A 17,847-nucleotide genomic window follows, 5' to 3' on the forward strand; every position below is an offset into this window, starting at 1 on the left:
TTCACCTTTGAACAGTTTGTCTTTATTATTAGATTTTTGAGTTGTAAACACCGAAAACTGCAGTACAGGGCAAATGAAAGAGGCAGCTCCATTTATCCTTTTGCATGAGTTCGTGCATAGATTTAAAAGTTTAGAAAAAAATCAAGCAAACATTTTAGCATAAGCTGCCTTCTCTTTCTCCTTTTGGGCTTTTATCTTCTGTTTGATTCTGAGTGTTTCCGTCTGGATAGCTGCTTAAAAAGAAAATCCATGATACTGTTATAGTAATCTCTTTACATTAGGTCTCATATGTCAAGACCAGGTCACACTGCTGCAAATTACCCATATTATTTTGTATAACAGAACGGCATTTAATCTTCTACTAGGTGAGATACTAGCAGCAAAAAACCCTTGTCCCTTACCTTGTTTCACCTGGTAAGGTAACCAGGTAGAGGAGGGTATAGCAAGCATAGTGTTGGTGCCAACACAGAATTTATGAGCTAAAAATCTTATCCAATTAGACCAGGAAATTAAGAAACTTAATAAGGCCGCTGTGAGAGAGGAAGATGTTTCACGAGGCGTGCTGCTGACCTATGTAAGCAGGTTACCCAGCGCACCAGAAACATCACTGCTGTAGAAAAACAGGTTTTCCATCTTACTGGGCTCTCTGCTCAATACCTCAGCATTTAATCTGTTAGAAGCCAGCATTTTGGGCATCACACTGGTATGATTTCCTACTAAATACTACCCTGGTTACGTTGTTACATTCTTAAAAAATTTAAAGGATCTATAAACAAAGAGTTTTATTTTACCTTTGTCTTCAGGGGCTATCTCATGAGCCTTTTTAAGATCAGCCTTAAATAAAAGAGAAATATAAATGAATGTTCTGATTAAATGGTTAGATTTAAAAAAAAAAAAAAATTAAATATTGTGATCCTTACCAATGCCTGATCGAGATCTTTTATTCCCTGCCATCCTTGAGCCCGTCTGTAGAGAGCTTTAGTATTTGCCGGATCTATTTTAAGAGCCTGTAAATTTAATAAAATTGTCACATTAACATTTCATATACTTCACAGCCTCCCATCTCCACAAATGGCACAGTTCACACCAGCAGACAATCTCCCAAGTTGGTTTGAGGGTAAGCTGTCAAAACATTAACTGTGTAAAAAGGAATGGTATATTGTAGCACACTGAATAGCTAGCTAATCAGTTTTAATACCACTGCACCAGAAGTGGTCTTTTGTGCAGCACAAGCATACATGGGGATAAAATGGAACCTCTGTGTGTGTATATATATACACACACCTGCCTCTGGCAAGGCAAAGGTGTTGCTGCAGGTCAAGTTATCCTAACCTTGAGTCTCACAGTATAACTCCCTGTATTGCAGCACCTTCCTTCACACCAAAAACACCTCAAATGCCATCATAAAGAAAACATGCAGATTTCCTGTAAAGCTTTTTTCACTGTAGGCTAGAAAGATACATACAAGCAATACATCTCATGCTTCAGGCATCTTGCCAAGTTCCAGCCATTTTTTGAGCTGAATGGTTTCACTAATGTGTACATGCCAGCTCTAATATGACAATATCAAAATAGGAAATACAGTGGCTGGGCAAAGAGGTTGTTCCACTGTTTGATTACTTAGATTATTTTTTAAAAATACCTCAGTTAATTTGGCTAGCTAGGTGTTTTGTTTTCTTGCCTGTGAAGATCACATTCTTTTTTCTTATTGCTGATAGTTCCATAGTGTCGTCTTTATTATTATTTCAGAGAATATAGTTTCTTAGTGATTAGAGGAAATCTCTTTGCATGAATGTGTGGCTTTATTAATTTCATTTATTAATTTTAATTCATTAATTAAGAATTACAGACATTAGAGGATGCATCCAGATTTTTTAAAATCACTTCAGTATTGGCTGTTCATATATATCCTGATCTGTCTGCTATAAAGCCCAAAGCCTCTTCTGTGTCAAGAATTAGAAAATTAGGCGTCTCTACTGTGTACACGTAAGTAGCATTCCTTGGTTTTAGCTCAACCATTGTGCTTACAGCTATTTTAAAGCAAGGTTTGTTTGAACAGGTTCAGCCATTCGTAATTCCTTATTTACACCAAATAATGCATGCATTACAGATTGTTAATTTAAAATGCTTTTGGCCTTAGGAAATCATAAAAGTGAAAGTGTATAGTTTCTCATTAACAATTACCTTGAACTCTACTAGTTAATCTTAGGAAACTGGTGTTCTGCTTAAAACACTGATATGCTGTTTAACATTTGTGATGAGGCGTAAGCTAAAGACATTACAGAAGTCTATTACAGCTATGGAGTTGCCTTTATCTAACAATTCTGTAATCTTAAAAAAAAAGGAAATTGTTTTTTTTTCTCAATGGCAAGTATTATGATTAATAATTTCTATTTGTAACACTTAAATGCTGTTTCAATTTTTGCCATTTTCTATATGACGGATATTGCATTACAGAGTTTTCTTATTTTTTTTCTTTCCCCATCCCCCATTTGTCCATTCTGAAGACAGGTTTTTGAAAGTTTTCCATGTGGTAACGCCGTCAGCAAGCTAGAAGGCAAGCCAGCTCTCTAAAGACCCCTCACCCACAGATTAGCCGAGACTCCTGCTTTCAGCATGAAGCCCTAGGAGATGCTGCTCAGGATCCTCTGCTAACAGGTAAGAGCATTCTTTACTCTGTTTCCTTCAAAATTTCGAAGTTTTACTGAATTATTTAAAGTTTCCTCAAATGTACTAAATTCTGCCAGTATGTCTGTGTCACTGTTCTTTTTTTTTTTCTTTCATTCTATTTTCAATATTTCCATATTTATTGTTTCCTTCCTTCTTTCTTCCTATTCACTGGTTTTATTTCTCCACTAAGCCCACCTGAAAGGGCTTTAGTTAGAAAAGTCACTTCAATTAATAAAATACAAGACCATCAAATCTAAAAGCAAGTAAAATGATTTGTTCATACTAGCCTTCCAGAGAAAAGTATTCCTCTATCACTGAAGACATTTTAACTCTTTGTAATTTAAAAATTAGCTCTGCTCTTAGGAAACAAAACTGACAATGATAGAGTGTGTTTTTTTCTGGCAGTAAGCAACAACCCTCTTTTGTTTGTTTCTAATCAGTCATTTCAATTTCAAAATCTTTTAAAAAAGCCACATACTGGAAAGTTAGTAATAACTTCACAATCAGCCTTCTACTTTGTTTACTTTCAAATCATCAGCTTGTCAGAAGACTTCTAAAGCTCTGTAGTTTCAGTCTCCATATTCTATATAGGCCAATTGTTAATCAAAATACTAAACATTAAATTTACCTCTGAACAACTTTCGATGGCTCCCTGCCAATCCGACAGTTTTAGTTTACAAGCGCCAATGTTTAAAACGCAGGTCAAAGCAACAGCCTTTAACTTTGGTTTGTCTGCCTCCTCTGCCACTGCTTCAGAAGCTTCTACATACCTGCAGAAAAACAGATTTACAAAGAACATGTATTAGTGTTGCAACTTTCATTTTGTTCTGCCCTTAGCTATCTTTACACAGAGAGGTGTGAACTAGCCTCTCCAAACTGTTATTTTTAAAGCAGCTTCAATTCCACTATTACAAATATTTATTAAACTAAATATATAAGACCTACCCTGACAAAAAAGATTAACTCACTGGCGAATGTTTTCCTGTAACTCCTATCCCTCCACTGTACTAACAGCATTCTTTTTCTTAGACAAATGCACTATTCTAGATGGCATGAAACCATTAGAATTTATCTCAGTGACTGTTTATTCTCAAAAAACACATTGCTCATCAGTGGCAAAACGTCAACACCACCACTGCACCTTCCACGTTCATGGGAAGCTTCATCTCTCCTTCAGTTCCCTCAGTAATATTTTAATTAGTTTAGGCATTTATGGCTAAAATCTGAAGCTAACTTTACTTTGTAAAGGAAGGTGGGTTATGAGCATTAGTAACCCCACCTTCTTTCCACTGTCTTCCTTCACGACTTTTTTCCTGAACTTCAAAACTGACGCTGGTTCAGGACTGAGCCACATCATTTACTGCATCTTTGTTTCATAGGCAAACTGATAGGCAAACTGTATCTCATTCTTCTTAATTTACAATGTGCTAATGCTGTCAGTTTTTTTATTTCAAGTGGCAAAGGTCTGTTGTGGATATAAAAGTTCTAACTCTTTTAATGGCCTACTTGATAGAATTTCTGTGTTTTTTATTTAAAACATAAAAATCATGTGTTTGCATACATTCACATTTTAAGCATGCCATGATCAATGCAGTCTTTGCAGCTCAGTGCCTATGTAAGTTCAACTTTTGCATGCCTTATCTTTTGAGTGTTGCATGGTTTGTACACAACTTTGGACCACAGAAATAAGCAATACTTAAAAACTAAATTAGACACAGTCCCAGTGATTTTTCCCCTTGCTGGGCATCATGCAAAAGATGAGAACCAGAAAAGAGAGAAAAGGGTAAAAGCTAAGGAGAGTTATAATACAAAACTGTGTTATGTTCAAAAACAGAATAGAGTATTTATAAATCACACTGAAACATGAAAGACTGCAACGACTCTGGAAACAAAATTAAAGCTTCCAAGTCAAAGAAATCAGTAAGATGAACATCAAGGGAGACAATAGGAAGTAATACATTTTTTGACAAAAATATGTCAATTCTTACATATAAAATAAAATTTAAAAAAGTGGTTAAGCAGCAATAACACAAGATAAAGAACAGAAGGTTATAATGGTTACTGTGGGTAAAAAGAAAAAATCAACGCTGCCACATGGTTTGCTAGGTGAGCTGTACATAAGACACGGGAGAAAAGAGCTATTCTATTCCTATCAGTTCTGGTGAAGTGCCAGCTAAAGTACACCATCCTATGTAAAGTATTAGATTTTAAGATACAACAACAGGGCATATCCACAAAAGTATGGCCTATAAAGAAGAGCTGGAATGATCAGATTTGTTTCGTCTAGAAAAGTTACTATCCTTTCCATCCACAAGGACAAATAAGCACCAAATAGAAGCTGTCTACTCAAACTGGAAGAGCCATCATTGGGTGTGCTAAGGGTGAACAAGGCAACTAATTGTAAGGGATGGCATAATTATAACTGATATTTACCTAAGAATGCAGGGAGGAAATGGACAGATACAACACAAAGTTCCTTAAAGATCCATTCGAGCCTTTTTTCTGTATGATTTCTAAAAGGCTTACATAGAAATCCTATTTACTTTGGGGTTTCTGTTGGTCTATGACGGACTTTTTGAGAGCAGGGGGAGACGTTGCATCTTGGGTTACTATCTGTAATTACAGGATTCATTTTTATGCTTCAGAAAGACATCATTTGTTTGAAACCCAGTCAGTTAAAAACCTCAGCTGAAACATTAAATATGCTTTTTCTTTTTCTTTCATTATTGTTACTGCTAGTTAACCAGTGATCATTAAGAAGGTAAGGATAAAGGTCAATATAACTTCAAAAAAGAAAAAAAGTTTTTAGGAGAACCTCATATACATAAAGCAAAAAGCATGAAAAGAAGAGCACTATGGAAACAAAAGCAGAAAGACCATGATTTTGAAGGGAAGTCTGAATTATACATGGAGTCAGGATGATGGTATGGAGCCTCAGAAAAATTAATAACAAATTAATAAGGGTCACATTTGGAGGTACTCTCTCTTGAACTTATCAATTTCCTAAACCTACTGTTTTTTAGAAATCAGAGAAGTATCTCCCTCATTTCCTGTCCATTAACTACCCTGTGTATACTATTGTGCTCTTCTTCCCAGTTATACACCAGCACAGCAAGAGTACTAAAAAAGGAGCTTTTTGACCTTTCTAAACAATACTTCCTGCCTATAGCTCTTACCTAGCAATGAGTAGAAGACCTACTTGAATAAGTAGCTAAAAATCAACCAGATGTTTTCCAGATTCAGAAGGCTCTTTTTTTTTAAAAAAAAAAAAAAAAAAAAAAAAAAAAAAGGAAAAATAAAAGAGCACAGCAACAGGCATTTTTTAAATGCACATATCATTGGTTGACTGCAGTATTAATTTGGGTTACAGGAACTACCTGATTGAATGATGATAGCCTTACCGTAAACTTTTACTATACTTTTTAGCTGCCACTGCCCAATTTTGCGATTTGAAGAAAGTATTTCCTATATTCTTTATGTCTTCTGCTATGGCCACAATCTTGTCAACCTAATAAAATAGATGGAAAATATAAAGTATGAATGTACTTATGAAAGAAGTCTTGAATTACTTAATGTTTAACAGTAGGATCCCATGTCCATCGTCTTTCAAAGATTATTATAAAATCTCAGAATAAAAATATTCCAATTTTAGACAAATACTAGCTTCAAACCACTCCTATAATATGCTCTACTTTATGTAACACAATAGTATGAAAGATTAAATTCCTAATGGGTTTTCTACAGTATAAAGGGTGAGAAAATACCAGAGACAACATAGCAGTTCAACTCCTTCCTCTAAATGCTGCTACCCACACAGAGCTATATATAAAAGCGCTGACCGTTATTCATAGAAAAGACATGTTAACAATCAAAGTATTCAACCAAGACTGCCTCATTCCCGAGAAAATTTTGTCTTCTGCTTCCAAAATGGCATTTGTCACCTGAACTCTGCCTGCTCTCGAACTAGAAGTCATATCAACACAACTCTCCTTCTCTCAAAACACTTAAAACATTTATGGAAGGAGAAAAAGAACAACTGCCTGTCTTTATCGAATCCATCGTTTCTATTTCCAGAATGGCATACATTTCAAGTGTGGCAATAAACAGTTTATGATTACTGCTGTCTATACCACAGTTGTCTTAAGCTCTGTCACATGTATATATTGCCATTTGTAATACTATCAGTTTACACTTCTACCCTACTAGAATTAATGACCTTGAAAAAAACCGATCACAGCATTAGACCAACATCACTATGGTTTCTGCAGTTAGTTTATATGAACAAGTTTAAAGTTAGAGGAGGCAGGCACCTGCCAACTTCAGTTCTGAACCACAGCAAATGCTATCCAAAAACATTTTCACAAGTTGAAGTGCTTCTCAATAGCCAGATACAAGGAGTTTCTGGTTTCTAGCTGTAATATTTTTTCACTATTCTGTTTCTATTTGGAATCTACACGTGCAGCCCGCTTTTTTTCCCCTCTCACAAAACACTTTGATTTACACAGTTTGTCTATTTCACTTTAATGATAAAGTAAAAACCTGCAGAAGAGCTGCTTTCACCAGTTTGCTCCCTAACTCTCAACAACAGGTCTTCCTTCAGTTTGAACAACTTGAAAAGCAAACAACTACTGGGAATTGAGAAAGACTAGCTCTGATGTAGTAAAGATCTTTTAAAAAGCTTGATCTTTTATTATTTCTAGTAAGTGAGTCAAAATCTTTTTAAGGGTGGATATTTAAAAAGTTGCACAGAAAAGATGTGTAGGTACAACATTAAGTTAGTCATCTGCAGGATGGAGTTCTAGTAATAGCAATTTGTCACTACAGCACAAACAAAAGTGAAAAAGAAACGAAGAACAGAAAACAATTAAGTGTAATAATTGTAAGTAATTGTGTTTTTAGTTACTGGGGAAAAAATCAGCTGCAATAAGCACTGAAAAAAAGAGATAGCAATCCCCTCCCCACAGCATTCTCTTTCCTAAAATTTAAGGTCACCATTTAATCAGGACCTTGATCAATTCTTAAGAAAAAACGCTTAGTGACATCATCACAGACATCATGTAACTCGGATTACCTACAAGTCTTGCATTCTGTAAAATGCCTTAAAAGAAAAATACTTACATCTTTCAAGTCTATATCTGAATCTTCAGGAAAATCTGGATGAGCATCTCCAGATCCATCCTGGGGAACAATTCCCCAGTCATCTCCTTCCTTTAGCTCTCCACATTCTGCAATGACGCACAACTGAAAAAATAAAGTGTAAATAGCAGTATTGCTTATTAAGACAATTTCCCCCAAGAAAGACACAACTTCTGAGTGCTCTTTGAAATTCAGTAAAAATGCCTTTTCATCTGTTGTTTGGGTGCTTTGATTTCAGAAACCCACCACATCATTAGCCTATCCTCATCAAAAGGCTTTTATCACAGAAAGTGTTGCCTTCAGAGGAGCAGCATTCCAAGAACACCATACCCACGCTCCATGGAGAGGCTGGAAGAGGAAGCGGCAGCAAGCTGAGCTGCAGCAAAACACAAGACATGGAAGTTCTACTACACTGGAGAAGAAGGTTCTTTCTCAAACTGCTAAGTCTTTGAAAGTTACGGAGGTATTAATTTTTCATACAACCACAAACTGACATGACCTACGCACTGATTGCTTTTCCAGAAATACAATGACTTCTGACATAAAATTCACAAGAATTTACATATCACTTAGGTAGGGTTGTAAATTCCACCTTTTAATTTCATCACCCATTCTACACTTCCAGCTGTGCATTTGCACCGTCACCCTGATAAAGGCTTCCACCCTCACAGCTGTGCTGAACAATAAATCAATTGTTTGTGCAGGGGAAATTTACAGCAAAAGAACAAAAGCCTCTTAACAAGGACAGTAAAATGGAAATTAACACTGTTAGTAAAAATAGCCAGTTAACATTTCATAGTTCTAAACATTACACCAAGCACTTAGAAGAAATGAATATACATCATATAATGGAAGGATAAACATCATCCCTAAGTGCTTGGGATTTTGCTTACCTTAGCAGGACTTTCTCCTTTTACTTCAACGTTTTCTAATATTTTAACTACACCCATTCCTTTGATCACTTGGCCAAACACCACATGTTTCCCATCCAGGTGAGAAGTAGGCACCGTTGTAATAAAGAACTGAGAGCCATTAGTACCGGGTCCTGCATTTGCCATGCTCAGCAGCCCTGGTTTATCATGCTGCATTGGGGAAAAAAAAAACCACAATCAACATATAAAAGATCTGTTATGAAACCATATGTAAGATTCTGTAAGGCTATTTATATATATAGCAAGGACAGCCATAATGACAAATGGTAAACCTGACAGTTACATACAGTTGGCAACTAATTCTACCTATCATGACTGAAGAGGGCAAATTGCCCAGCTCTGCATCTTTACTTGCCACCTAGCAGTAGCAGAGCCACGTGTGACTTGATGCTGTAACATCTGTCTGCTTCTTGTACGCTCAATCCCCTGCGCAGCTGCCAAGTTTAGACAGATCACCTGAGAGACACCTGAAGTTCCTCACTGGATTATTCAGGACTGGTGGCCTCAAGAAACAAAGCAAAACACCACTTCAACCAACTTTAATGTTACACTGTCAAAATGGGTATGTATTGTTAATTTTGTAAGGGCTACTCGCACAAAGTATGTTGTAGAGCTATGGGTTTTAGGGGACTGTGGTCTTTATTTTTTAAAGGTTAGTGGGGTTTTTTTAACTCCTTCACTTTCCTAGAGAGACAGTTTTTATTCTGTTGGGATTTTTAACCATCTAATTATTTTGGCTTACGCTACCAGGCCACAAACTAACAAAAATTTATTAAACAGCCCAACATGAGAAAACTTTGTTTATCTTGTTTCCTGTAAGTACTTTTTCCTTCTTTGAACTAAGAATTATCTTGCTCCATCACACAGATTATTTCATTTTTGCTTGTACTGCAAAAATGTACTTTTCATACGTGTTGTAATCTCTTGTTGTTAAACTGGCATGACACAGCCATTAAGATATTATTCTCCCCAAGCTGATGTGGTTATTAAGTGCAAGGAACTCCGTTTAACAAAGTCAGTATGTTATACCAAGACACTGGTACATGACTGAAGCATGCAAGCTGTGGTATTCCTAAGAAACTTGATACTGTGGGGAGGAGGGGAGGGCGAAAGAAAAAAAAAGTATGACGGCACAGAGGAGATGGAAGCAGAAATTGCTGTGAAGTAGACCTCCGAGCTCGATGGGAGGTTGATAGTTTGAGACAACAGTTTGAGACAGCTGTATTTAAGCATCTGGTTTGTCCCCACATTCTCTACCACTTCAAAGAACCTGTTGTTTTGAAAACTGTTTTCCCACACAGTGTTTGGATTTCCGTGGTGGTAGGGAGAACTCCTTGCCTGAGGTGTTCATCCGGTCATATGGCACAATGAGTCTGAATCTTTCAACCAGGATTTGGCTCAGGAACTCTGGGAAAAGGTTGTACAACTGAGAGCTAGACTTGCACCTAGCCAACAGAAAGCTACTGGAATAATCTTGGCTTTGGCTCTTCTAATCTTGAAACTCATCCTGGAAATCAGAGATGGCAAATGACACAGAGGAAGACTGTGTTCCACAGCAAGAGAAGGTGTGTGGTAGCAAGCCTGCAGGAATGCAGCCTCCAAAACAAACATCTGACATTTTGCATCATAGTTGCTGGCAAACAAGTTAATCAGAAGGGTTCCCCCGTAGGACATTTTTGCAAATACCATTTGAGGCTGGTCACTGATGCACTGCCCAAGAGGCAGAATAAGACCTGTAAATCTTACTTTTTTTTTTTTTTCCCAATTACAACTAATGCTAGACAGCAATGGTTTGTAAACAAAGAGCCAAGTAACAATAAGCTCTGGTGTTGCCTTACACCTACACGTTTACCTTTTGTCTGTAAAGATTTGGAGGACAAGTTGGAAAGTTTCGGACAGCAGTCTGGTGGCTCTTCTGATCTTCACACTTACATGCAGCCCCATTTCATTTGGGACCAAGTCTCAACATTAGTCCCATGATGAGAGTCCCTATTTATAAACAAGACTGTTGTCACTCATGCATTTTCTTGCCACAAGTGTTTTGAAAAACACTGCAGATGATAGTGTCTTTCCCGTGATGATTTCTGCTTGTCATTTTGTAAGCTTATAAAGCAAGTAAAAAAGTCCAGACAAAATTAGATTCTCTGACGGATTCAAGGCTTGCAAAACTGTGCCATGGTGACAACTCTGCTTGAGGACTGTGTAAGTTGGGTGTTCCACAACAGCATGGCCATTAGCTGGAGAACTGACACCAAGAAAAGCCTAGTGGGATTGATGTGACATGGTAAGCTGACTACTGACAAAGTCTTGCAGTTTATTGTAATTTACAGCAAACCATACAAACAACACAAGAACAAACAGGTAGCTCCAGTGTCCTCAAGTGTCAACAAAAACAACTCGTTGTCCAAGACAGTGGTTTGAGGACACTTTGCAGGACTGCTAGATTAAGTGCAAGATCCAGTGAATTTCTACACAGTAGCAGCATTTTAACTCCCACTAAAATCCTAACATACTTGGCCAACAGATGATCGGAATTGAGCTCCCAGACTCTGTACAAGATCCAAGTGAGTTCTTCGAGTCATCCCTGGCACATCGACAACTTTTGTTATAGCTGAGCAGTCAGAGAAGTAGAGAAATGGGGATCATCTGCATTCCGTTCATAATAACCTCCCGATCTCACTTGACAGTACAACCAAAAAAGTAACGATGACACAGTCTCCTTCTTCAGGGAGCTAGAGATCCTGTGACAAGGACCAATGCAGAAGAGTAACTTTAACCAGCAGTGCTATGGGCACCACCGTTGCAAGTGTCAGACTTCAGAGAACATCTCTCACAACTGCAATTAACTCTATAATGAGTGCTGGAGCTACACTTCCAGCTATTGCTCCAAACTTGGTCATGGACTTTGATGCCTAATTAGTGGAGGATTGCCGTATTTTCTTTTCCTAAAATACTGTTTGAAGGCAAGCACAATTGCAGTCAGGGCTTTGTTTTAACCACAGGACAACGTTGACTGTAAGTTTTTTAGTCAGTGTTCTTGAGGAGTCATTCATATGCTATCACATAGTAACACGATATGAAAATGGTTAATGCCAGTGCTGAGAACTGTTACACCTACAACAGCGGGTGTCCTGGCTGTTGTAAGGGGTACTTGCAGAACATGTTATTTTTGTTGTTTCCAGGTAGAACTCCCACACAGGTTCAAGATACTGGTAGTTCAAGCACAGGGGATTTTTTCCAGCCAAACAGCCCTTTATGTACATCTGAGAACACAGATGAGCACTCAGAACAATTATTATGGTTGCCACTTTTCTCCAGAATAGCTAAGTCTGCTATCCAAAAAATGTAAGTTACAGTGTACAGGTAATACTTAAATTTGGAGATCTTCAAATACTGTATAAATTGTAGGCTTAAGGTACACAGACCTGCTGTACAGTATGGTGAAAAGGAGTCCTCTTCCCTTTCTGGAATACCCATTTTTAAAGAAAGGTAGAACTAAAATGCTTAAAAAAAAGATTTAAAAATACAGAAGGTAAACATTTGTTCTTCAAAAGCATAAAAAAGAAGTCAATCTTGTGTCAAAAGACAGACCCTGGAGGCATCAACTGCATTTGATTTTGATGACAAAGAGAAGCCTGAAGAATGGTAATGGACATTTTGAAGGTTATGCCTTTGCAAAAGAAACAAGAAAAGACACAGGACACATCCTGAGAAAACTGTTGTTCAAAAATTGTACTTGTTGTGTATGTAAAGCACATGCACCTGCAGTCTTCCTGGTGTCACAAGATGTCGATGTCGAGGAAAGACAGTTTTAGAATTTCCTACTCTTGCAGCAGAGCTCCCTCCTCTCTTCGCACGGCTGAGCTGACAAAACTGCTTGTGGGACTGCACTAATGGTTGCTAGTAATGAAATAGTGAACCTCTGATACAGGAGTGGGAATAACTAATGGGAGGGGTAGGAATTTCTGCCATCAAAGCCAGCATCTCTTAAAATGACATCCTCAAATCGAGATCTTTGCATATTGAAAAACTTGCTTTGTTCACAGCACATTTTTCCAACATTTTGGGTGAAAAAAAAAAACCAATCGTAAACAGCCTTTTACTTCTCATATCATTGAAAATAACTGTAGTGGGGAAAATGCTGTCTTTTAAATTTTCCTTTGGATTAATTCTGCAATCTACCATGGATTCCCCACTTCTTAAATAAGAAAGGTATTTCTCACATCTAATCTTATTACTGTTATTAGTATATGAAAAAAAGGCATAAAATCCATTTAATGCTAACATAATGTATATGCTTCAGAGTGACAAAATTTGCCACTCTTTTAAAATAATATCCCTACTTCAATAAGAGCTAAAGTACTGTTTCAAATTAATTTCTGATGGTGCAATTAAAAAGAAAATTTAGACTATGGTTGTCTTTGTCTTAATGGGGTTGACCTCATTTTGTATGTATTCGTACATGTATTTGTTCTGTATTCAACAAAGACTTCAAGGACAAACTATAGTTTGGGGCTTTTTTGCTGCATTCTTTCCACTGCTTAAAAATACATTAACCTGCTTTAAAATATGTTAACTAATTCTGAACTTGAGCACTAATTCTGAACTTGAAGAAAAATAAAAATCACTGAAACTTCAAAAACTGAATACAAGTAGTATTTTCAATAGAGTACCTTATAATGAAAGTTTTCATCTTCAAATTTTTCACCATATATACTTTCTCCACCTGTGCCATTTTGGTTTGAGAAATCTCCACCCTGGACCATGAATTGCTTAATAACTGTAAAAGAAAATAATTATAAAATACTGCAGCAAGGCAGGAAAGGCATAAAGAAAAACAATTCAGAGATGAAGAGCAATCCCTGTCACCAGCACCTGCGCCTAAATAAAACTGAAAACCACCTTTTATTTATCAAGTCTCCCCTAACTACTCCTTTTCAGTTAAGTGGACATCACTTGATATTTAACCCTTTACCTGAAAACCATTTCAACCTATTCACAATTCATAGTAAACTAGTTTTACTATTACTAACTTACTGGTAAATTTGTAGTTTGCTATTGTCAATGCATGGTAAAAACATCTAGTCATTAGGAGGATCAAAAAGTCAAAAACTTACTTTCAGTCAAGTTATTTCTTAAACAAGTGCTCCAAAATATTATTTAACATTATTCCAAATACTGATAACGGACTACTTCTGTTACCAACAGGGAAACAGAGGATTTCATAGAACTTACTTCTGTGGAAAGGACATCCTTTATAATGGAGAGGTTTTCCAGTGGTAGGCCCTGTTCCTTTCTCTCCTGTACATAACGCACGGAAATTTTCAGCAGTTTTAGGTACAACATCAGCAAATAATTCAAAGACAATGCGTCCAACTGCAACGACAAAGAGAGAATGAGACATATTTTTCAGTCCCGTCCTTGGCATAGTGACGGCGTTGAGCATGACAGGGCAAAGGAAATCAATGTTTCAGACTTGATTATTTTTATTTAGATTACTATTAAATTTACATTTTGGGGTTGTTCCATGGCAATCGCTGGCAGTTATGTTAGGTTTTTAGCAAGGTTATTACCGACGATGCGTGCCACTATCAAGAATAACTTAAGGGGAATAAAGACAGATTCTGCCAAAAACTACCAAAAATGCCAAATGCATTTTCTGCCAAAAAAATGTGCATGGGAAATCACACACATATCTATTAAAGCCAAATTATGTATTTTAACAGACATACTTATTTTATGTCTATTTTCACATACATATGTAGCTTGTTCAATCAAAAATGGATACCATAAAAAAGACTGTTTTGTGGAGACCTTTATTTGATCAAAAGGCTTATGCCAAACATGTACACCAACCTTACTCCTCATTCTCTTAAACCCCAATTTTACTAAGACACAATAATACTTAACATGCCTATGAATAATTGCTATTTACAGTTACAGATGCTACAAGCAATCATTAAATCCAAAAACGTACATGTTTTAACTAAAGGAAGTGAAACCTGAGTAGCTAACACACCCTGTAATAGTCGATAAATGGATTCTGTGTCAAATTCTCATCTTTCCCAAACTGGCTTCTCAGAGAGCTATTTCTCACTCCTAGCAGCCGCCATCAGTTGATGCTCCTGTTCTCTCATCAGCCTCACAGTCAATTAGTTAACATAACTTCACTCTACCGGAAGCTAAATGTAAATATATTAATTCTAATTAATACAGGAATGAAAACAAATTAGACAACTGAAAGTCAATAAAAAGCAAATCATCGTACAGACTTTCTTCCCTTATTCTTTCGAGTAGCAGAATGAATAAATCAGAGGCAATATCCTGAGAAAAAGGCAGCATCTACCTTCACCCACGCAGATTTTGAAAACCTACGCTTTCAAGTCCTGTCCCAGCTTCTATGTTGTTGTTTTCTTATTTCCCTTTTGACCGTTTGCCCAGATTTTTGAATGACCTCTGGCAACACTGGCGACGCCCAGAGAATGTCCGGGACCGCCGGTTTGCCGGAGCTTCTACCTCGGCGGACGAGCACCACGCCCCGGCGCGCCCCAGGCCGGCGGCAGCGGCAGCCGCGGCCGGGTGAGGCCCGGCACGCCGAGGCACGGCCGCAGCACGCGGCGGGGCGGGGGGCACGGCCGGAGGGGCGGGCGGCTCGATCGAGGCCGCGCGCGCCACACCGACAGCACGTGGCGGCACGGGTGCGGGAGCAGGCTGCCGCCGTGGGCACGATGCGGGGCACCGGGCCCGCCCGCTACGCTCGGCAGGGCGAGGCTGCACGGGAAGGTGTCGCAGGGGCCACTGGTGGCGGCCTCTGTACCCGCTCCCCTGCATCACCCGCGGATACTTCCCTCGGCCGGGTCGCACGGGGAACCGGGTGCCAATGCAGCCATGTTGCCTTGCTCTCCATCTCCTCGGGCCTGCTCATTCTGGCGGGCAGACCTCAGCGGGAGCGCGCAGGGCGCCGCGGGAGGCCCCCTCCCGCCCCACGGGAGGCCCGCTCGCGGCGGGGCCGCGTTTCTCCTCCTGCCCGGCGGCGGGTGTGCGCGCTCGCAGCCCGCGGGGACGGCGCCCGGCCCGGCGCCGCGCCGCGCCAGCGGAGCCCAGCGCTCCCTCCCCGTCCAGACCGTTCCGCCCCGCGGCCCGGCCCGGCCATGAGCCGCGCCGCTCCCCGCCGCCCGCCCGGGCCCCGCGCGTTCCGCTCAGGGGTGCCCGGGCCCCCCGGCCCCGGCCCCACCGCGCGGGTCTCGCCCGCGTCCCCACCGCGAGGGCCCCTTCCCGCCCCCTCCCCACCTCGCTCGCCCCCGATGTCCACATCGAAGAAGGCGCGGGGGTTGCAGGCCTTGCTGGGCCGGGCGAGAGGGGACGGGTGCGACATATCGCCGCTGCCGCGGTGGCTCCGCCTGCTCGGCCGCCCGCGATTCCGGCCGCCGCGCGGTCGGGGCCGCTCGCCGCTCCCCGCTCCTCCCACCGGCGGGGGCGGGCGGGTGGCGGAGCGGGCCGCGGCCGCGGCCGCCGCGGGGGAAAGAAACCCGCCCCCGGGGCAATGGCGGCGCGGGCGGCGGCGAGGCCGAGGCAGCGAGGCCGGGCTGGGCGTCTCTCGGCGCCCCCGGCACGGCCTCGCCCCGCTCGCCGGGGCGCCGGGCGGCCGGGCGGGAAGGCCGCCCCTGGCGGCGGCCTGCGGAGAGCGGGGTGCCGCACGGCGGAGCCAGGGTCCCGCAAATGGCTGCGGGCAGGTCTGCCTCTGCCTCCTGCCTCTCAGCGGCCTTAAATGACTTGGGATAATCTGCAAAGAAAACACGTTTCTTTCTGGAGGGTATATGTGTATGCAGAAGGCCTGGAAAGCCAGGTAAGGAGAGGGATTTTTGATTTTGCCTGGGTTTATAGTTTTATGAGAGAAATGCAGGCTTTGTGAAAAGCTGTGACCCACGGAAAAATGGGCAAGTTGTCAAAAGTGACTATCACCACATAAATGTTTAGAAACACTGAATAACTCTAGTCATCTTAAGGTCTGAAAGCAAAATGTGTTTTTTCCCAAAGTGTGAATGTCACGGTAAATGCTCCGAGGCAAACCATCTCTTTCAGCCACTTGTGTTGACCGAGGGCTGTGGAAACCATCAACAAACTTTGTTGGGGCTCCTCAAGACACAAGATTCCTAAGCAGATGAAGGGTCAACGCGGGCGCATCCCGTGCTCACTGGCATCATGAAGGCAAGGTGTGTGTTCAGTCAAAAGCAGAAGGGGCAGAAAGTGCTGGGCTCTGACTCTTGTGAACTTAACAGTCCTTCTGGGAACGCTGCTGATCAAAAGGAACCTCTCTATTCCCTGGACTTCTCTAATCCATCTCGGAAACTGCTACATTCATTCTTTGATTCATTGTATCCTCCAAAGGCTTCCTCCTCTAATTCATGTCATCTTTATATGTTTGGACTTGAGCTTCATCACGCTGGTTTTCATCTCTTTCTCTGTATGTTCTCAATATTAGTCGTGTCAGAGGGCAGCTGTAATTCCCAGATTGAAAGAAAAGATAAAGTAGCATTAATATTAATAACACCGCAGTCCATATACTGCATCATGATCATTCCCACAGCCTCTGTACAGATGTTGGATAGAAAAGGTGATCAGTACTGAGTGCTGTTGCATATTGCATCTGGGAACCCTTAACAGAAGGAAAAGCCATCTGCTACCATCTGGGAACACTCAGTGAGGAATCAGTGGAACCACACTAAGGCATTTCTCTCTCTGAGCCAGGTCATCCAGCTGTGTCAGGGATTTCGCATGCTCCACAGTGTCAGAGGCCACCAGAGCTCTGAGTCATCTGTAAGTCACCAGGCAGCTGGCCACGGTCACTGGCTGAGATATTTTTATCATTATGCTTAGCATAGGTGAGGTGCAGTGGCGTAGGCGAAGTGATCTCAGTGAGGCAGTCGTTAGCCAAGCGAGTACAGTCTGGAAGAGATTTCTTTAGCAGACATCAGAGTAAAGTGCATTTTGTTGGTGTGTGTCCCCCGCAAGAGCTGTTGGCAGGTTCCTCTCAGGAAGAAGCAGTGATTCATTCTTCCAGGAGCAGACTTACGCAGCCCCTGCAGTCTTTTTTCTTGGCCAAGTTGGA

General features: G+C 40.7%; 2 protein-coding genes across 8 annotated transcripts in view; one reads left to right on the forward strand and one right to left on the reverse strand.

Annotated features, from left to right (window-relative positions):
* Positions 1-13,337, forward strand: part of ETFDH (electron transfer flavoprotein dehydrogenase) — a 33,216-nt gene extending 19,879 nt beyond the window's left edge. The window contains exons 13-17 of one of the 7 annotated variants that reach the window (XR_014228583.1): positions 1,056-1,986; positions 2,512-2,658; positions 8,045-8,269; positions 9,173-9,300; positions 10,040-13,337. Coding sequence is in view for 1 of the 7 variants with exons in the window: in XM_082315869.1 (XP_082171995.1) it covers positions 1,056-1,165 (110 nt within the window). In the remaining 6 variants the exon portion in view is untranslated. Of the gene's footprint in view, positions 1-1,055; positions 2,124-2,507; positions 2,659-8,044; positions 8,270-9,172 lie in introns of those variants that run through there. The other 6 variants (XR_014228584.1, XR_014228585.1, XR_014228581.1 and 3 more) reach the window with 6 other exon arrangements.
* Positions 1-16,271, reverse strand: PPID (peptidylprolyl isomerase D). Its single transcript, XM_082315871.1, has 10 exons — positions 16,029-16,271; positions 13,974-14,114; positions 13,412-13,518; positions 8,700-8,888; positions 7,789-7,911; positions 6,072-6,178; positions 3,299-3,440; positions 921-1,007; positions 792-834; positions 1-230 (listed from the first exon to the last, which is right to left on the reverse strand). Exons 1-10 carry the CDS (start codon positions 16,111-16,113, stop codon positions 142-144), a joined length of 1,113 nt encoding a protein of 370 aa, XP_082171997.1. The 5' UTR covers positions 16,114-16,271; the 3' UTR covers positions 1-141.
* Between the last annotated feature and the right edge of the window lie 1,576 nt (positions 16,272-17,847).

Source organism: Platalea leucorodia, assembly GCF_965183815.1.
Source record: "Platalea leucorodia genome assembly, chromosome: 6".
Lineage (NCBI taxonomy): Eukaryota > Metazoa > Chordata > Aves > Pelecaniformes > Threskiornithidae > Platalea > Platalea leucorodia.